This window comes from Electrophorus electricus, chromosome 23 (genome assembly GCF_013358815.1).
Source record: "Electrophorus electricus isolate fEleEle1 chromosome 23, fEleEle1.pri, whole genome shotgun sequence".
Classification (NCBI taxonomy): domain Eukaryota; kingdom Metazoa; phylum Chordata; class Actinopteri; order Gymnotiformes; family Gymnotidae; genus Electrophorus; species Electrophorus electricus.
This window is the reverse complement of record NC_049557.1, coordinates 11,634,580-11,651,809: the sequence shown is the minus strand read 5'-3', so window position 1 is coordinate 11,651,809 and position 17,230 is coordinate 11,634,580. Positions and strand designations below refer to the sequence as shown.

At 43.6% G+C, this 17,230-nt stretch overlaps 2 protein-coding genes across 2 annotated transcripts in view; both read right to left on the bottom strand.

Moving 5' to 3' along the window:
• Window positions 1-542: 542 nt before the first annotated feature.
• On the bottom strand, window positions 543-9,847 carry slc35a3a (solute carrier family 35 member A3a). Its single transcript, XM_027024368.2, has 8 exons — window positions 9,588-9,847; window positions 4,539-4,762; window positions 3,923-4,077; window positions 3,577-3,699; window positions 3,002-3,176; window positions 1,874-1,992; window positions 1,432-1,565; window positions 543-1,167 (listed from the first exon to the last, which is right to left on the bottom strand). The coding sequence occupies exons 2-8, from the start codon at window positions 4,726-4,728 to the stop codon at window positions 1,077-1,079; spliced, it is 987 nt and encodes a 328-aa protein (XP_026880169.2). The 5' UTR covers window positions 4,729-4,762; window positions 9,588-9,847; the 3' UTR covers window positions 543-1,076.
• Window positions 9,848-13,748: 3,901 nt separating this feature from the next.
• Window positions 13,749-17,230, bottom strand: part of notch2 (notch receptor 2) — a 43,103-nt gene continuing 39,621 nt past the window's right edge. The window contains exons 33-34 of the mRNA XM_035522155.1: window positions 16,739-16,836; window positions 13,749-15,703 (exon numbers count right to left, since the gene is read on the bottom strand). Coding sequence (XP_035378048.1) covers window positions 14,273-15,703; window positions 16,739-16,836 — 1,529 coding nt within the window. The 3' untranslated portion in view covers window positions 13,749-14,272. The remainder of the gene's footprint in view (window positions 15,704-16,738; window positions 16,837-17,230) is intronic.

Genomic DNA, 17,230 nt, shown 5'->3' with positions numbered 1-17,230 from the left:
CTGAAGCGGTCCAGAAGCACAGGTCAGGAGTATCCTCAAGATGCTGTGGACCACGTGCTGACATCAGGAACCTGCTTCTCGACCTGTGAAAATTCAGCCTTGGGCTATGAGATCGCACTAAATAAATAAATAATAAACGTTGAAGTTATGTTGGACATCGATGGTACCTGTAATCCAGTGCCAGACCAGCAGGCTATGCTAGGAGATCCATTTATGTCCATAATGTCTGGTCAAGCAATTTCGTGAACCTTTATCATGGGCTAACAAATTTCAACAGTGGAAATGTTGTTGATAACATTTGATATACAAGATTCGTCCATTCACCCTAAAAATGAGAACTTTTCGCCTTCAGTACAAACAGGCTACTGCACTTATTAAAAGCAAGAAAAAAAGTGTAAAGTTTTAGCGGGCCAGGCCTGGTAGTCATGTTTCATGCTTTTGTCACATGACCAGTACCAGAAGTGGTGACCTGCTGTGTCACCTGTGAGAACGAACACATTTTTCCCTTTCCAGGAAATCAAAAGACATCATAGTCGCTAAAATTATTTAATATTATTTTTTCTTTACATTTCTTCAAGTTTTAATTAAACATTCTTCTCATTGTGTATGTAATGTCCAGTGATTTCCTAATGGGCTAACTGCTGGTCCATACTGCTGTGGTCTGGAAAACACACCGGCATCACATAGCGGATACGGCACCTGGAAATCACGACCTCTTCACATCTGACGCAGAACTTTGCTATCAAATGTCAACATGAAGAGCCACCAAAATAAAACCATCTGGATGGTCACAAACTGCTCATGCTGGCACTCGCAGGAGGGCTGGACAGTGTCCATCGAATACTTGAGATGATCTGACTAGCGTTAACAGTAATTTTGGCTCCTCTGGCTCACCGTAGCTGTAGTCCTTGCTCATAGAATGGCCTCTGGTGACCAGTCTGGCTCAGCCAATCAAACCCTTTACTCACACACTCGCACGCATGCGCGCACACACACACACACACACGTGCCGTCACCCATCTTTTCTCTTGCTTGCCCTCTGACCGCTGCTCTCCCCGAATCCTCTGGTGTCACCATTATGCCCGACTGGGATTGGACACTGGCTTGTTCTCGTAGCCGTATAGAAACGTCGCCAGTATGACCAACACTGCTCCCAAAAAGAAGACACTAGAAAGAGAAAGCAAACGGCACGCCAGGGTGGGTAAGCACAAACATCAAACTGGTATCTGTAGCATCTGGCATCAGTTAGCAAAGAGACACACTCATGAAAAGCATATGGATTTGAAAATTTGTGCACAGGGCACAGAACCGAAACACACACACACACCCACACCTTCCACTAAATTTAAATAATGACAGAGTCCAAGACCACCCTGTAGAGAGCACACCGCTCAGACACTCATGCGGCTCAGACGTGGGGCAGACGTCTACCTGGTGGGCTCAAAGTCCTGCAGCCAGACGTAGGAGATGAGTGTGGACAAGATGATGGAGAGGGAGGTGGCGAACCCCTTAAGAATGTTGTCTGCGTACTTAATCACGGCGGCTATCACCAGACCTCCCAGAGCCTGAGGAGCAGCACACCTGGTCAGAACCTTCACAACACCCACCCACAGAGGTTCTAATGCGGACATAAACGTGGAGATAACCACCGACAAGCCAAACGAACCACTGTGACTGTGCTAACTGTGTGACATCACAGCAAGCCAGTGACCATGTTCAGATACAGTCAAACTGCTGAAGACGTTCATGAATGAAATTAAACGTTCGTTTTCAGTTCTAAGTCAACTTCACAGTACAAACCAGTTACTAAACCCAGCTGGTTATTTACAGGGGTTGTTTCTATGAGTGTGTAGAAATGTGTGTCCTGCCTCACCTGAAGTGACACTACGGTCCAGGTGATGGAGTTGTAACCCTGGAACATTCCGTGCTCTCGCACCCTCTCTCCATCATACAGTGACATTCCAAATAGGCCGAAGACCAGGCCAAAAAATCCTTTAACGAGAGAGAGTGCAAAATGGCTGAGAACTAAGAAGGTGACCGAGGCAGTAAACATCATCTCACTAAGAGAGACACTGACCGTAAGCCAGTGGAAGGAAAAAAAAAATATTTGTCTTGTAAAGAAGGTTTTGTTTTTTTTTAAATAAACAACTATTTATATTTATCTGTTATATGCATGCACGAAAACAGACACACACAATATAAAAAAATATTTTTTTAAATATATTGTGTGTGTGATATATAAATAAAAACACATCCCACACGAGATTCCCCTCAGTGAACTGAACCACAGCGGCTCATGAAAAAAATATCAGATCGGTTTCGGGTGACATTCAAATGCCAGATATCAGTATCGGATCGATACAGAAAAAACGGTATCGTGCCATCTGTAATGAGAACACAAGTGTGCTACATACAAATATATTACGAAGGTTTTATTGAGGTTTTGTTGATTTTAGGTTGAATTACATTACAAAGGTCTGTTACAGTCACGTAACCCCTGCAATGTAAATATGTAAGTAGGAAGTTTTTCATAAGTCTGAAAGCAAACGTGTTCAGTATGCAACACGTAGGTTATAGTGTGTGATCCTTCAACAGGGTGATGCCGCTTGACAGAGTGATAAACGCTGACAGGACGTGCGACACCTCATGTGTTCCATGCTAAAAATAATCCTGTCAGAGAAACGTTCTGCTCTACAGGAACACACGTTCACAGGCATGTGCACAAGAGAAGCACGACTGCAGTGCAAATAAATACACTTTGTACAAAATTGAAGACTTGCTTAATTCTGTAATCTCTTCTTTTTCCCCTTTTCTTTTTAAACAAAAAAAAAGGGGAAAAACTGTATTGTATAACTTTAATGTTATGACTAACTATATTGATTCTGCAGTATTGAAGTGACAATAAATACAATCCAGCATGCAAGTGCACACACACAGTCTCTCTCTATCTGTCTCAAACACAGACACACCCACACACACCCACCCACACACCCCCACCCACCTAACTGTATGTTCCTGACCCACACACTCTGCTTGCTCTCTTTCAGGATCTTCTCGAAGTAGACGCCCGCAAAGCCACTGGAGCAGCAGGCCACCAGCACGGCCAGCAGCCCCACGAAGGGTGAGCCGACGGCAGGCCGCTCCTTCTCTGCCCCGCCCGGGGGGTCCACGGGCCACTGCACCGCACACAGCACATGGAGCCACATAAAGACATACGTGTGAGAGAGACTCTCAAACAACCAGGCATGCTAATAAACCTAATTATGCATGGATGCTAATATTGGCCCATTAGCATTATGCAAATGACATTGATTAGTTGGTTAGCTTGGTGCATCGTGGTAACGTTATGGTAATCAGTAAGAACAGTGCCATTTTATCTAGAATTCAACAACAGCGATGTTAGCATTTTCAGTTGTACCACGTTTAGAAATCAGATCCAGCTTGTGTCATCTGCGTAATGCTGATGGACTAGTGTCACCAGTGACAGTGTACTGGGTTAAGCTGCGCCTTTAATTCAAACCAGCAGGACAGCTGTCCCAGGACATGTCCACCCATCTTCATGTTCCCAACACACACCTGCACAAGCGCCACCCCACACATCAGGACGAGCAGAGACAGCCACTGGTACAGACCCAGCCTCCGGCCCAGCATGGAGACAGAGAACAGCGCCGTGGTCAGGATCTTCAGCTGGTAGGTCACCTGCCAGGGAAGCACGAGATCCAGCAGAGATCCAGGGGAAGGTGCGGTCCAGCAAACACGAGAAACCAAAAGCGCAGGCCGTTTGAGTAATGACAAATAGGTTTTTTATTTGGACCAAAGTGAACAGTTACACGTGGACATCTCAACATTCCCACAGATGGATGGATGACTCTACCCGGTAGACAGACAGGAGGATGAGTATTTTCAACTGATGGATCCATACCTGGTAGGTGGCAGCATCCAGATTGGAAAGCGCTACGTAGAGCAGGTTGTTCTGTAGCGTGTAGATGCCTGAGGGAATGGCCAGCTTCAGCGTCTCCATGGGCTTGTGGAAGATCTCCTGCCTGAGGACGGTGCTCAGACCACGGACACTGTAGCCTGTCCAGCATGGCGTACACGGAGAGAGGACATAAGACAAAGACCACGTTAGGTACAGGTCAGAAACATGCCAGACACAAACGGGCAAGAAGTCAGGAATCAGCAACTACAAGACAGAAGAGTCTCAGGACTGTAAATGACAATGCATAGAGGGGTTTAAAAATATGAAATATACAAGTGAAATATCATAACGTATTATCTACGTGAAGACGGCATTACAGGAACACACAACTCTACAGACAGGAGACTGTCAGTAGTGGGACTTCATTCTTGAGTGTGTTACACCATTATGTGTTTTAAAGAACATTTACAATGACAGTGATAAATATTAATGGTGTTCTTGCTGCCTTTTCTAACAACAAAACCCCAGGTCACTACGTCAGATCCACAATGACAAAACAAGTCATGCAATAACAGGTATGAAGCATAGTAGTGGAAGTGAAGGGGTGGGGGGGTCTCACTGTGGTCTTTGAAGACGAGGCCCAAGCAGGCAAGAATCTTCAGCAGTTCTGCTACCACCACGGCAGAAGAGGCCAGGTAGCGTGGGCCCTCCTCCGCTAAGGTGCGTGAGTAGCGCATGGTGAGCACCAGGGATGTGGTCTGGAACACCAGCACACCTAGAGACAGGTACTTCAGCTGGGCCGACGCCATGACCTCAGCGCTCGGGGTAGGGGTGGATCCGGGGCTGCGAGGGAACAGGAAGTGGAGGAGAGGAGAGATGTGAGGGGTCTCTGTACGCTTCCATGCCACATTTGGAACTGTGATTATAACGTTACACTGCAGAATGTCAGCGTTAATTAAGGGTACACCTAGCTAACGCTGGGTAAGCCGTACAGGAATGTTAATGACCCCTGCCCACACATACTATTCAAAAGACTAAAAGTAAATGGTAAAAAGAAAAAATACAATAATAATATAAATAAAAATAACAATAATAAACTTTGTGTTTAAGGAAGTGCCATACAAATAAAGTGTTTCTTAAAGTTTACAAAAGTGCTTTATAGAGAACAGAACGAATACAGGAATAATAAATCTTAATTACATCCTGAGACTCATCACCTCAGGAAGGTATCTGCCAAAACTAAACAGAAACAAAATCAAGTAAATTAAAGAATACAGTGGAGAGACATTAAAGGAATGAATCATTTAAATGAATAAGTTAAAACTGCATTTCCACCCATCAAGGAAGGAAGAGGGCGGCTGCGCTGAAAAGCAAAACTGCACAGATAACATGAGCACAGAGGACATAAGCTACAGGCCTTAGGAAACAGTAGAGCTGCAACCGTCTCCCTGAGGGGCTCCCCAGAGTGTGGGGCCACGGCAGCTAAAGGCAGGTGGTGGGCGCCATCTGCGTGGTTTTATCCGCTGATCTGGGGGCCCTTGAGGGTGCGCACCTCCTCATCAAAGTGCTAAATAACAAAAGTTCAGATCTGACATCACAGACATCATCAGACAGGGGCTTTGGCGATGCTCGACCAGCGCAATTCTGAAGTCCTTTCCTGATCTGACCTCAGCTGGGCTCTAGCTGCCTTCCATCTGGTCTTAAGTAAGGAAGTTATGCTGGGAGAATTCCAGTGAACAAGGATGAAAATGGCACAAAAAACCTTTTCTGCTCCGAATGTTTCTTACATGGGTTGCCATGGCAGTGCTTTACTGGGCATTAGAAATCCAGCACACATACAACCTACATATGATGTAGGTAACAGTACAAGGTTTCAAATAGTTTAACCGCTAGTATGCATTTCTACAGTCAGTTAAATCATCATTCCTTAATGATAATAGACAATCAGATAATAAAAAGTTTAAACCTCTAGAAACAGGAAAAGCGGATTTAAAAGCACAAATCATTTTTAGGTAACGGGCGACAGTAGCTGGTCCCTCATACAGCCACAGCACAAGTGCATCACATGCATGTCAGCGTACTCAAGACCAGCACTTTGCGCTACTGGTTGTCTAGCTCTGGAGACCATTCATTTTTCAACAGGCCTGCAAGGAAAAGAATCACCCAGACAACTGCTTGTACTTTCAGAGAACACAAGTGACACTGCAGTTTTAACCAACTGCCTTCCTAAAGAACAATTCACCAAATCTCTGTCTGGCCAAGACCTTGCCTTTTCTTTGGAAAATGGCACTGGGACTTTGACTAGCTGGTTAGCTAAAGTTAGGTAACAAGCAAGAAAACACACATTCCCAGCTAAGAGATGATGTGGTGTGTGACTGTATTTAGCAGAGATGGATACTCACAGAAGGGTCAAGTGTTGTCCAAGGGGTCAAAACCCTCCAGATTTTAGTTTGTTTATACAATTGTTTTGCTATGACAACATGCTACATGAAGACAGTCATCTAATGGCAATCTGTGTTTTCTTTGTAATTACTCTCATGGGAACACAATGTGCCTATTCAAAGTGTGTCCTATGAATATCTTTCCAAAGTCCAATAAATGAAACCCATTTCGCCAGACATTCCACTAAAGACTGTTTAGCGAGGAGCAGCCTGAGCTGTTCAAAGTGTGGCTTTGAATCTCTGGGAGTTTCTTCTGAGGGCGTCCATCTGCCCTGCTGTCAAACATTGACTCTACTGTTGTACATACAGATCACTGGTGTGGACTAACCGATTCTGTGCAGACCCAAGTATGACTTTACAGATCGCCTAAATCAGGGCATGCTAGTAACACTAGAACTTGAAATGAGTTACTTCTAATTCTTAATGCATTAAAACAGGCGGTAAATCAATCTAGCCTGACGTTTACCACGGGAGAGCTTGAATGTGGTCAGTGCAAGGCCAATTTATTTTGCAGCGAGGGTAATTTTCATTGCCCATGGAGCTAGTCTTTGGCTAAAATGTATAGTTCTGTTTTTATCCCGGGACGACAACCATTTCATCCACTCAAACCTGCCTTTCTGTCACCTGTGAGTAAAACTTATCTGATGTCCAAACTTCACGTTTATTTTTGTAAACTACGCCATGATTGGAAAGCTGCTGCAAGAACATCTTTAGCAAACTGCTCCGCTTCCAGCAGAAGTTGTGAGATACTTTAAAAAAAAAATTTTTAAGTTTAATTTAGCAAAAATGTAGCTGAATGACAGCTAACAATATTTACATCATCAATGCAATAAAACTTAAGCAGAGGACTCACTCTCATAAATAAAAAGTGCAACTCAAAGAAAAACTCCAACCTCTAACACGGTGCAGATGGCAACACCTCTCTAGGAAACAACAAGAGTGTTCACACAGACGGAAGGAAGGATTGTGCCCCTTTGAACAGGAGAGAGAAATTCAACTATGTAAAACTCCGTTCTGTGAAAAGATGGCAGACCTCAATATGCCAGCTCAGATTACCTGGCTACACGCTTGGAAAAGTAACTGTAACCAAGTCCAAAAGCATTAAACTGCTTTAACTTCCACAAACTCCTGTGTAAAGACGTTTACTACTTGTACCCCCACACACACATACATTAAAGACAGAATTAATTCATTATTAATGCTATGCAATTTTCACTTGGGTTGTGTTTCTGTGCAAACATGGATTGACAGACAGGATGCAAACAGAACAGCTAAGCTCCAAGGTCCCATAATATCCAAAACTCCTCCCAAAAAGAGAACTTCATTACACAACACTATACTCAAAAGCAGAGTCGTGTAAAGTTTGCCCAACGAGCGTCTGTTTGAATAGGGAGAGGCACACCTGCTCCGGGAAGCCAACCAACCAAGTTTTCTTATGATGGTCCCATTTTAGTACCCACACTAACTCCACTGATTTGGAGGACGAACTTGGTGTTAAAGTTGATAAAGTTTAAAGTAAACAAGTTCCGACAGTCTTGAGGGAATATCTGTGGGAGGGTTCTTCTCAGGTCATACAGCAAGAAAATGCCTCAGTGCTCCAAAATCACCTTCCTCAGGCGTGAATGTGTGTAAACATTTAAATGTCCACTGAACAACTGGCTGAAATAAGTTGATATATGACAAACTGAGATGTGCTTTGTGTTGGGCAGGAACAAGCAGACACACTCAGATTTCGAGGACTGTTTCCTTAGGAGAGAAGACCGATTAAGGGCCACAGTGAGGAGTATCTACGATAAGATTCCATACAGAATCAGGGAGATGTCCCACTGAAATGTATGAATTGGGGATTAAGGACACTGGACTGGGGAATGAATAAAGGACTAGAACTGTGAGGTCACAGCTGCTGTTCATAGACAAGCTTTGGAATAAATATGAAGTATAACATACATACAGAATCTCATTCATATTTGCAGTACAACTCATCACATTTCATGGCCTGCAAAAAAATCCTTCCCTTATACATCTGGGATTAAAATGTTTTAGTTTAGTTTAGTCTCTTTTAGTTTTAAGAGACTTCACTCAGGACATTTCTGTAGCGGTGTAAACATACACCTGTTGAAAAATAATTATCTTTTGGCAATCTGGACGAGGGTGACATTAATGGACATCAGAAACACAATGGAAACTAAAAACAAAGCTGAAAATGCGCAGCCTTAATGCTGGAAATATCACCTCGAGCGAATTCTTGAAACGTGGGTAGCAAGTGCTGAATGGAGCTGGGTGAGAGTCTTAATAATTACAGATATAAACCAGGATGTAGGCTAAACCTCTTTCAGACAGAACACAAAAAAAAAAAAAAAAAAAAAAAAAAAAAAAAAAAAAGCCCTATTTTTCGATATCCTTTAAAAAAAAAAATGACATACGCACTTGAAAGCCAACTTTACACAATAAAAGTCTTTTTTGAACTAGGAGACTACAGTGGCTAATGCTATGCACCCCAAGCCCATTCAACCCCAGCGTTGGCCCTGTTATGACATGCACAACTAAGGCGGACAGTTTGTGGAACAAGTCATAAATCTTGAAATTACATTTTATAACGTTAACAAGGAGCATATATACACACACAGTTAAACATCGATGTGGCACACTCTTATCGTATAAATTGAATGAATGAGTGTATGGATGAAGTACAACTGTTACTGGAAATAGTGTGTATTTCAGAGGACAGAGACGAAGCCAATAGACCAAATAAGGACAAGTTCGTCTTTTAATTCTAACAGCTGTACTGGAAAGCAGAAGTCAGAACAGATAGAGGCACGGACAAGCCCACCCGGACAAGCCGGTAACACCCCTCAAAGTTTGGTAAAGCTTGTATAGAGATGATTTGGTGAAAAAGTCTTAAAGCTTAAAATGCTACACTGGGGTTCTTAAGATTTAAGAACTGGGAAATGAGAAAATGAGCTATACAGCAGATATGTGACCCATTAACCTGCTTTAGAGGTCTGAATGTCTGAGGTTAGTGAACGCACACGGATCATTAACAATAATTTAGCTTTAAACGAGACTTCAGTTCAACACCATTCTCTCTCTCTCTCTCTCTCTCTCTCTCCAACACCATTCTCTCTCTCTCTCTAACACCATTCTCTCTCTCTCTCTCTCTCTCTCTCTCTCTCTCTCTCTCTCTCTCTCTCTCTCTCTCTCTCTCTCTCTCATTCACTCTCACTCACCAGTAATATAGCGGAGTGTGTTTTGGCAGTCAGGAAGGCAGCTAGTAACGAAGATCCTCAAAAAATAATCCAACAGTGGAAGAACCAAAACCAGTCCAAGATAGCTAGTTTCTTATGAGGCTGCTGAACAAAGCAGCTTGTCTGGTTTCGGGTCTTTCTCTGAATGAGCCCATGTCCTTTGGTGTTATTTGTAGTTGGTGTATTTCACTGCTCACCATCTAAACTTGAACGCCGTATGAACACAGTCAGGACTGCCATGATCCGTGGGTACTTCCTGGTGGTGGCTTTATTAGCGCCATCTACTGTCCTGGGGTCAGGAAGGAACAAACACTGATCTCCTTTAAACAGTATTTCTAGTTCTGTGTGGAGACGCGATCTTCTTTTGAATTGGGCTGCGTTTCCCTGTCCAGATGATCCCACTTATCGTTAGTTATGTTGAAAGCATGTCTGCAGTCCTCATACTGACAGAAAGGTGTGTCAGTCTAAACAATGCAGTCCGCAGGATATAAAATCCAGCTGTACCTTTCACTGAAACGCACTTTTAAAAGCTCGTTATTTTTTATTGTGTTGGTGTTTGTTTGCATTTAAATTGGTTGCATTTATTCAATTTGTGTTATATGGTGTTTTTCTTGCATTTGATTACAAGTCAGAAAGTATGAAGCTCTAGGCTGCAAAATCTCTTGAACAATTGTTCATAAACTGGTTAAACTGGTTTCACCTCCTATAGCTATTCATGCAGAGGCAATGATGGATCTGTTTGAAACATGTTTCTCTAGAAATCCTGAATCTCTGAAAAGCTTCTGAAATTCTAAGAGGTGAAACAACTTTGTGATAAGAGACTGGTTTTGCTCTGACCTGTAGTCATGGTTGGGACCTCTGTGGAATTATTTTGTGTGTGTGCATGTGTGTTTTGATATAACTGGTAAATCCAGCTCTCCTGTGGAAATCGTCAAATGCCTCTGACGTCTGGGCGTTCAACTGACACACTCCTTATCCTGGTCTCAACATATCGGCAGAATGCTCAAAAAGGCACAACAGCGTCTGTTCTTTCTGAGAGAACTTTGGGGATGAATATTCCCACCACGGTGGGAAACTTTTACCGCTGTACAATAGAAAGTGCACTATCCGGATACATCACTGTGGATCGGCAACATGGCCCCCTACAATCTCAAAACCTTACAGAGAACCATCAGAACTGCTTTCACAATCATCTGCCCCGATCTCCTCTCACTGCCACATATCTATACCACACGGTGCAGGACGAGGGCATTAGCCGTTACCATGGATACCGCACATCCTGCCCATTCTCTTATCTCCTCTGTCTTCCATCTGGCAAACGGTACACAAGCATTTCAGTTCATACCAACCACCTGGAAAAGACAGGACTGAAGGTCAGAAGCACTAATCATGGCAGCACAAAATCAAGCACAAGGTCGACAGGAGCAGGCAAGAGCCAAGATGCAGACTTTGCAGAGGAGCCTCTGAGACAATCCAGCACCTAGTAGCAGGATGACAGATGTTGACAGGGATAGCAAACATCGAGAGCCTCAACCAAGGGGCAGTGAACATATACAGAAACTTATTATTATTATTATTATTATTATTATTATTAATATACTTTATTTGTATAGCACTTTACTTTCTTAAACAGTTTGCAAAGTGCTTTACAGAGAACAGTATGACTAGAGGATAATAAAGCTCATAATAAAGTTAATAAAGAACTGGAACACAGCTCTGGTACAAAAGACCCGAGTGTGAGGTGAAAAAGATGACCACCCTTTACATCTAGTATAACTAGTACTTGACTTGCTGTTGAGGTGGAACAGGTAAGACACCTAAAATGATGAGAATACAACCGGCAGTGCAGATCTGTTACAGCAGTACCTGGGCAGAGGTGCCCTGTGTGTGAAGCACCAATAAACACCAAGTGTACTGTTGAGGGTACAGAACTGTACATTTGCTATTTCTAGGGTGCAAGCATGAATATTAATTTATTAAATGAATATACAAATACATCGGCTACCGTTTCATTTAAGATACGAGATACTAAAATGGGTTAAAAATTGTGAATTTTCTTCAGTAAACTCAGCATGCAATAAACCCTAAATGTTTATTGTATATTGTATACCTGCATTGATTTATGTTTTAATGTTGTATTTAACATGTATAATAAACATGAATATGATGAAACATTATGAAGGAAGACAACATTGTGAAGAGCGAAGATGTGTAAAATGGAGCTTTTATTGCATACATCACCTCTGCTGGGAGCTTGTTTCTGCCAGAGATGTTTTTTGTTCACAAAAATTCCTTCTACAAGACAATAAGCTACATACTTCATATAACAACAATATGGTAGGTGTATAATAAATGAACAAAGTAAAAAAAAACAAAAAACAAAAAAACCCTGCATTTTAAAAAATTTATTTACACAAAACCAAAACAGTCCTGCACATTTCATCAGAGAAACATGCTGCTCTGTGTTCATTCAACCACTGAAAAAGATACACAAAAACAACCATACTATACAAAAAAAAATAAGTGCCTAAAAGATGATGTATACATGAAAATGTGGCTTCTGAATGACAAAAACCCCAACAAAATTAAACCGCTACCTGCAAGTGAACAAAGTTTCCAGGGGCTGCATATTGGTATTATAAAGAAGTTTTTAAGGCAACTGAATCTGTATGTTTGTGCATCACTTCAGGATATACACACACGCACGCACGCACACACACACGCACGCACAAACACACGCACACGCGCACGCGCACACGCACGCGCACACGCACACGCACGCGCACACGCACACACAAAATGACTGGGAGAACTTGCTTTTTGATGAGTTTTTATACAGATTTGGCAAAACTCTTTTTCTACTATATAAGTCAGTCATTTGGTGAATGGATGTGAAGAGAAAAAGTAGAAAAATACACTTGTGTGATTGTACTACTGTTTTATAAAGCTCTGCTTTTGGTTTTATGTCAACAAACAATTCTGTTATGAGAACCAACAGGTTGATTGTAAAATAAAAAAAAAAACATGATTTAAGATCATTTAAAACATGAAGTTACATCAGAACCAGTTAGAACTGATAAAGTAGCAATATAAAACATTAACAAGGAAAACAATTACACACACACACACACACACACACACACACACACACACACACACACACACACACACACACAGAGTATGTATCAACTATGGTTACAATATTCTGTAAGGCACTTGGAGAGGAAAGTCTAAACTTTTACCATGAAGATGGCTTCTAGCATTTAATTCCTTTCCTAACCTGCATCTGTAATATTTTCACTGCATCAAAACACTATTCTATCTCTCACTCTCACACACACTCTCACACTGTACCATATATTTTATACTAAAATACTAAGCTCCATAAATTATCAGTAAGATAATGGAGGTCAACAAGAGGAAATCACTTTGAACTGCAGGATCACGTTTCATGCATAATGGATTTCCCTAAACATTACAAATATGCTAGATTTGGGAAAAAAAGTTTAAAAAAGTTGGAACTCGAATGCTCAAAGTCGCTCCCGTAACACACCAGAATAATTACAGCACTGACTGTACGACGGAGTGAGACCGGCGTTGGACGGGTCCAGGTGAGCGTTGCAACACTGCAACTCTGAGAAATGTGACGCAGATGACAAAGAATGTAAAAAAAAGGATGCCAGCAAAAGCCATAACAGGAACGAAACCGCCGTGAAGAAAAAACAAAGCAAAGGCATTAAAACGCAGAGATGCGTGACTGTTAACACTGAAATGAAGGCTAATGACTCCCTGGTCCAGCAGAGCATGAATGGATAATGCATTACCATGTGTGCAGACCACAAAACTACTCATGCATTAACTGTGTGTACAGTGGGGAGGGGGGACACCCACAAACAACAACATAAAACTCCATTAACACACAACTACAAGGTAGTCTCAGCTTAGGGAAGACAGTTTTAAAAGAATAAAAAAAAAAAATATATATATATATATATATATATATATATATATATATATATATATATATATATATATATATATATATATATATATATATATATATATATTAAATTACCAATGGTTAGGTCCAGAATGTATGCTTTGGATATTGTAGAACATTTTAAAAAAAGATAAAAGTTGGTAATTGTAAGAGTTCAGATTTCCTTCAGAAATAAAACCTTCCAACACGGTGACAAAACTGAAGTCTAGCTATTTGGGTTTGTCTTTAATGATTGTCCAGAGATAAAGTCTCAAGTATCCTCAGTGGGCCAAGCATTCAACTCAGCTTCTCCCTGGATGGCTGTCGTCTGCTGTTTGGTTTTTGGAGCCCTCCATTCTGACAGTCTTCAGTTTTGCTAATTCTACAAGGATCTCTCGAGAAAAGTTCAATCTTTCTCGGGGTCACTGAAGGGTGAGTTACTGGGGGCTTAGAGGTTCACATAAAAAACCCCAGTGGACCATGTGCATAGTGTAAAAAAGCATGCAGATGGGCAATGAGACTCACTCTCACTCTCACTCTCACTCTCACTCAACCATTAAGACCAAGTACCAGTCTGTTGACCCAAACGTCTGCACCACAGTGAACCTAACCCACCAGGCTGAGCCGTGTGGAGTGTAGCCGGACCTGGCTGGGGGGAGGTGGGGGGTAATTGTTCTGCCCCGTGTGTCTACGCATATACACCATTCCGAGGGGGCTGTGGAGGCTGTGAGGGGGGCGTGACCTGCCCCGGCTGGGGGGCAGGAGGCTGCTGGAGCTGTGGCCGCTCAGGAATGTGTGTGCGGCGGGACAGGGGCAGCGTGTGGGGGTTAGCGAGCGGTGTGGGGCTGGTGGTGACGTCGGACCAGTCCGAGTTGGAGTGGGGAGAGGACGAAGACCAGGGGTCGGGGGACTCGGGCGAGGGTGTGAGGTAGGGGTGCTCGCTTGGGGGTTGGGCAGGGTGCCCTGGGGTGGTTCCGTTCGACCCTGCGGTGGTGTAACTGTGTTGTGAGGGCGGGGTGGGGTATTTATCCACAGGGCTTTGCAGCTGCTGGTAGGGTGTCACCTGCCGTACCTGGCCATCTGCCAGGCCATGGGGGAGGGCGTGGCCATGGGGGTGGGGCATGCCGTGTTGGAGTCCCAACTCTGGCATGGGGTACATCACCTGGCTGCAGTGCAGGTGGGAGGCCTGCTGGCTGAGGCTCTGGCCCTGGCTCTGAGACGGAGCCTGCAGCGCCCCCTGCTGGTTGGGCTTCAGGAGCGCTTGGCTTCCTCCAGCTGTCATCATCTGGAAGGTGACGATCGGCGGGAGCTGCTCTCGGCTCATCGTGACATTCATGGGCGTCAGCACTCCAGAACTGTGGTGCTGCGGCAAGCCCACGTGACCCGGCGCCATCGGGTGCAGCACGTGGCCGAACACGTGACCATTGAAGGCGTGCTTGGCCACGCCCACCCAGCTTGGCTGCTGCCCTAGCATGTGGCTTACAGGTGGCAGGAGGGGGCGTGCGGATGGGCTGGTCATCAGGGGCGGGGAGTTGGCCACGTTGGCACCACCTGTTGGAGCAACGGTGTATGAATGCGGAGACTCCAGCGACTCCACCGGTGACATGGTCACTGAGCTCTCAGCAAGTCCGCCCGTGCTGGCAGTAGTGGCTGCAGATTTGGTGACGTTACTGCTGCCCGTTGCCGTAGCAACCGCCGTCGCCACGCTACCCGCAGCCAATCCCGGGGCTTCGTCTCCCGCCGGCTTCTTCCTCCGCTTCGCCTTCATGTCTTTCAGCTCCTTGGCTCCGCCTCCTCCACTGGCAGCCCCGCTCATTTTCCCTCCACGACGGTTCTTCTTGCCTTGGGGTCCTGGGCGCATGCCCAAAAATCCAGTTCCATTACCACAGCCAACGGAGGCATGTCCTCCGCCCGAGCCCATATGGGAGGGGCCAGAGCTCTGCACCAGGTTGTACTGGTCCAGCAGACGGACGATGTCATGGTGCATGCGTTCCTGAGCCGTATCCCGGGGCAACCTGTCCAGGTGGTCGGTGATGTCGCGGTTAGAGTAGTGGTCCAACAGGACCTGGGCGGCCTCGAAGCTGCCCTCCCTGGCTGCCAGAAACAGCGGCGTCTCCTCCTGGTGAACGAGATGGGATTGAAGGTGCGATTGAAGGTACTAACACACAGTACAGCTGTTTTTTCAAAACATTCTCATGTTCCAACAAGAATGGATGTCTTAAGGAATGCTTCAGAAGTAAACCACAAAAAATTCTTTTATTCAGCACTAATGGAGGTGAAATAGTTTCAGGGTTATATTTTGGCAAACACTTTGCTTTAGGACAATGCAAAAGTTACATCCGAAACTATGCCACACGGAAGTCTACGGTTTAAGTTTTTGGCCCCCATGTGTAACGCTAAAACCTGTCATATGTTCACAAACATCTTAAAATGAAATGTTTTTTTTGTTTTTTTGTTGTTTTTTTTTTTAAACCATTGCTCTGTGGTTTTCCTTTGAACACTTCTTTTAAAGTGCTATTTCTAAGGTGGTTTATATTTTTATTTTTAATATTCTAACATCTCTTTAATGTTCTGTTTAGTATGTGAGTTCAAGTATGTGTGTGAAAACTGCCCTGTGACTCCTAAGTGCCTCTACACAACTTTCACACAGTGTAAGCCGGCACCCTGCATACCCTGCATAACTTGGTCCTCAGCGCGCCTGTCTAATATTGCCTCCACTGCACCTCTAGACATACCTGAGACAGGTAAGTAGGGTTCTACAGCTCGGCTCAGCTCACCGTGGGGCTTTAGAACGGCATGTGAGCCACTGTATTATGTAAAGAATTCCTCTCACTCCTACATTGACATCCATACACGCCCTCCTCATACTGGTGTTTGTTCAAACCTGCCAAATAACTTCTAAATCATACTAAAGAAATTCTATATTGAACTGAAAGTAGTAGTCAAATAAACCAAAGAGTGGAGAATAGTTTGATAATTACATATTCAGCATCCATTAAAATTATGTAATTTGAATAACACTAACATGTATTAAATGATTCATTCAGAATCCTTAAAAACAATGTAATTTGAATAATGCTGTATTAATTGTTGTATTAATTGATTGATTCTTTGCTTAATTAGTTAATTGTGGGCAGCCCAGCAGGCAGCTCACCTTGTTATCCTGCATGTCTCGATTGGCTCCGTTCTTCAGCAGCACCAGGGTGGCCTCCACGTTGTTGACGGCAGCTGCCCAGTGCAGGGCAGACTTACCTGCACAGGTAGAGCAGACACACAGCTGTGACACTCAGGCAGGGAAGGGGATGTTACTACCAGGTTGGCATACATCTCTGACACAGCCATAATGATTTATTACTACTTAAATGTATATGACCAGGGAGTGTCTGGTGTCTTATTAAATGATGTTCTTAACATTTATGATCTTTTGGCAGGATTAAACAGGACATTATATATATTATATATATTCCTATATATTATACATATTCTTCTCTGTACAGGTGAAATGAACTTCCTACACAGCCAAATGCCTTGCTGTCTTCAATCACAGACTGAAGACCAATTTCTCCAACAGGCACTTGAAGGATCTAATCTTGCACTTAGTAATTAATAGAAATACTGTGTGTGATGGTATGTTCAGGCCCAGTGG

Excerpts from the sequence above, each read along its gene's own strand:
- slc35a3a (XM_027024368.2), bottom strand. The coding sequence starts at position 4,728 with ATGGCGTCGGCCCAGCTGAAGTACCTGTCTCTAGGTGTGCTGGTGTTC. Across the intron at positions 1,993-3,001 it reads GGTCAGGAACATACAGTTAG|GATTTTTTGGCCTGGTCTTC; the intron begins GTGGGTGGGGGT and ends CTCTCGTTAAAG. Across the intron at positions 1,566-1,873 it reads GGACCGTAGTGTCACTTCAG|GCTCTGGGAGGTCTGGTGAT; the intron begins GTGAGGCAGGAC and ends GCTGCTCCTCAG.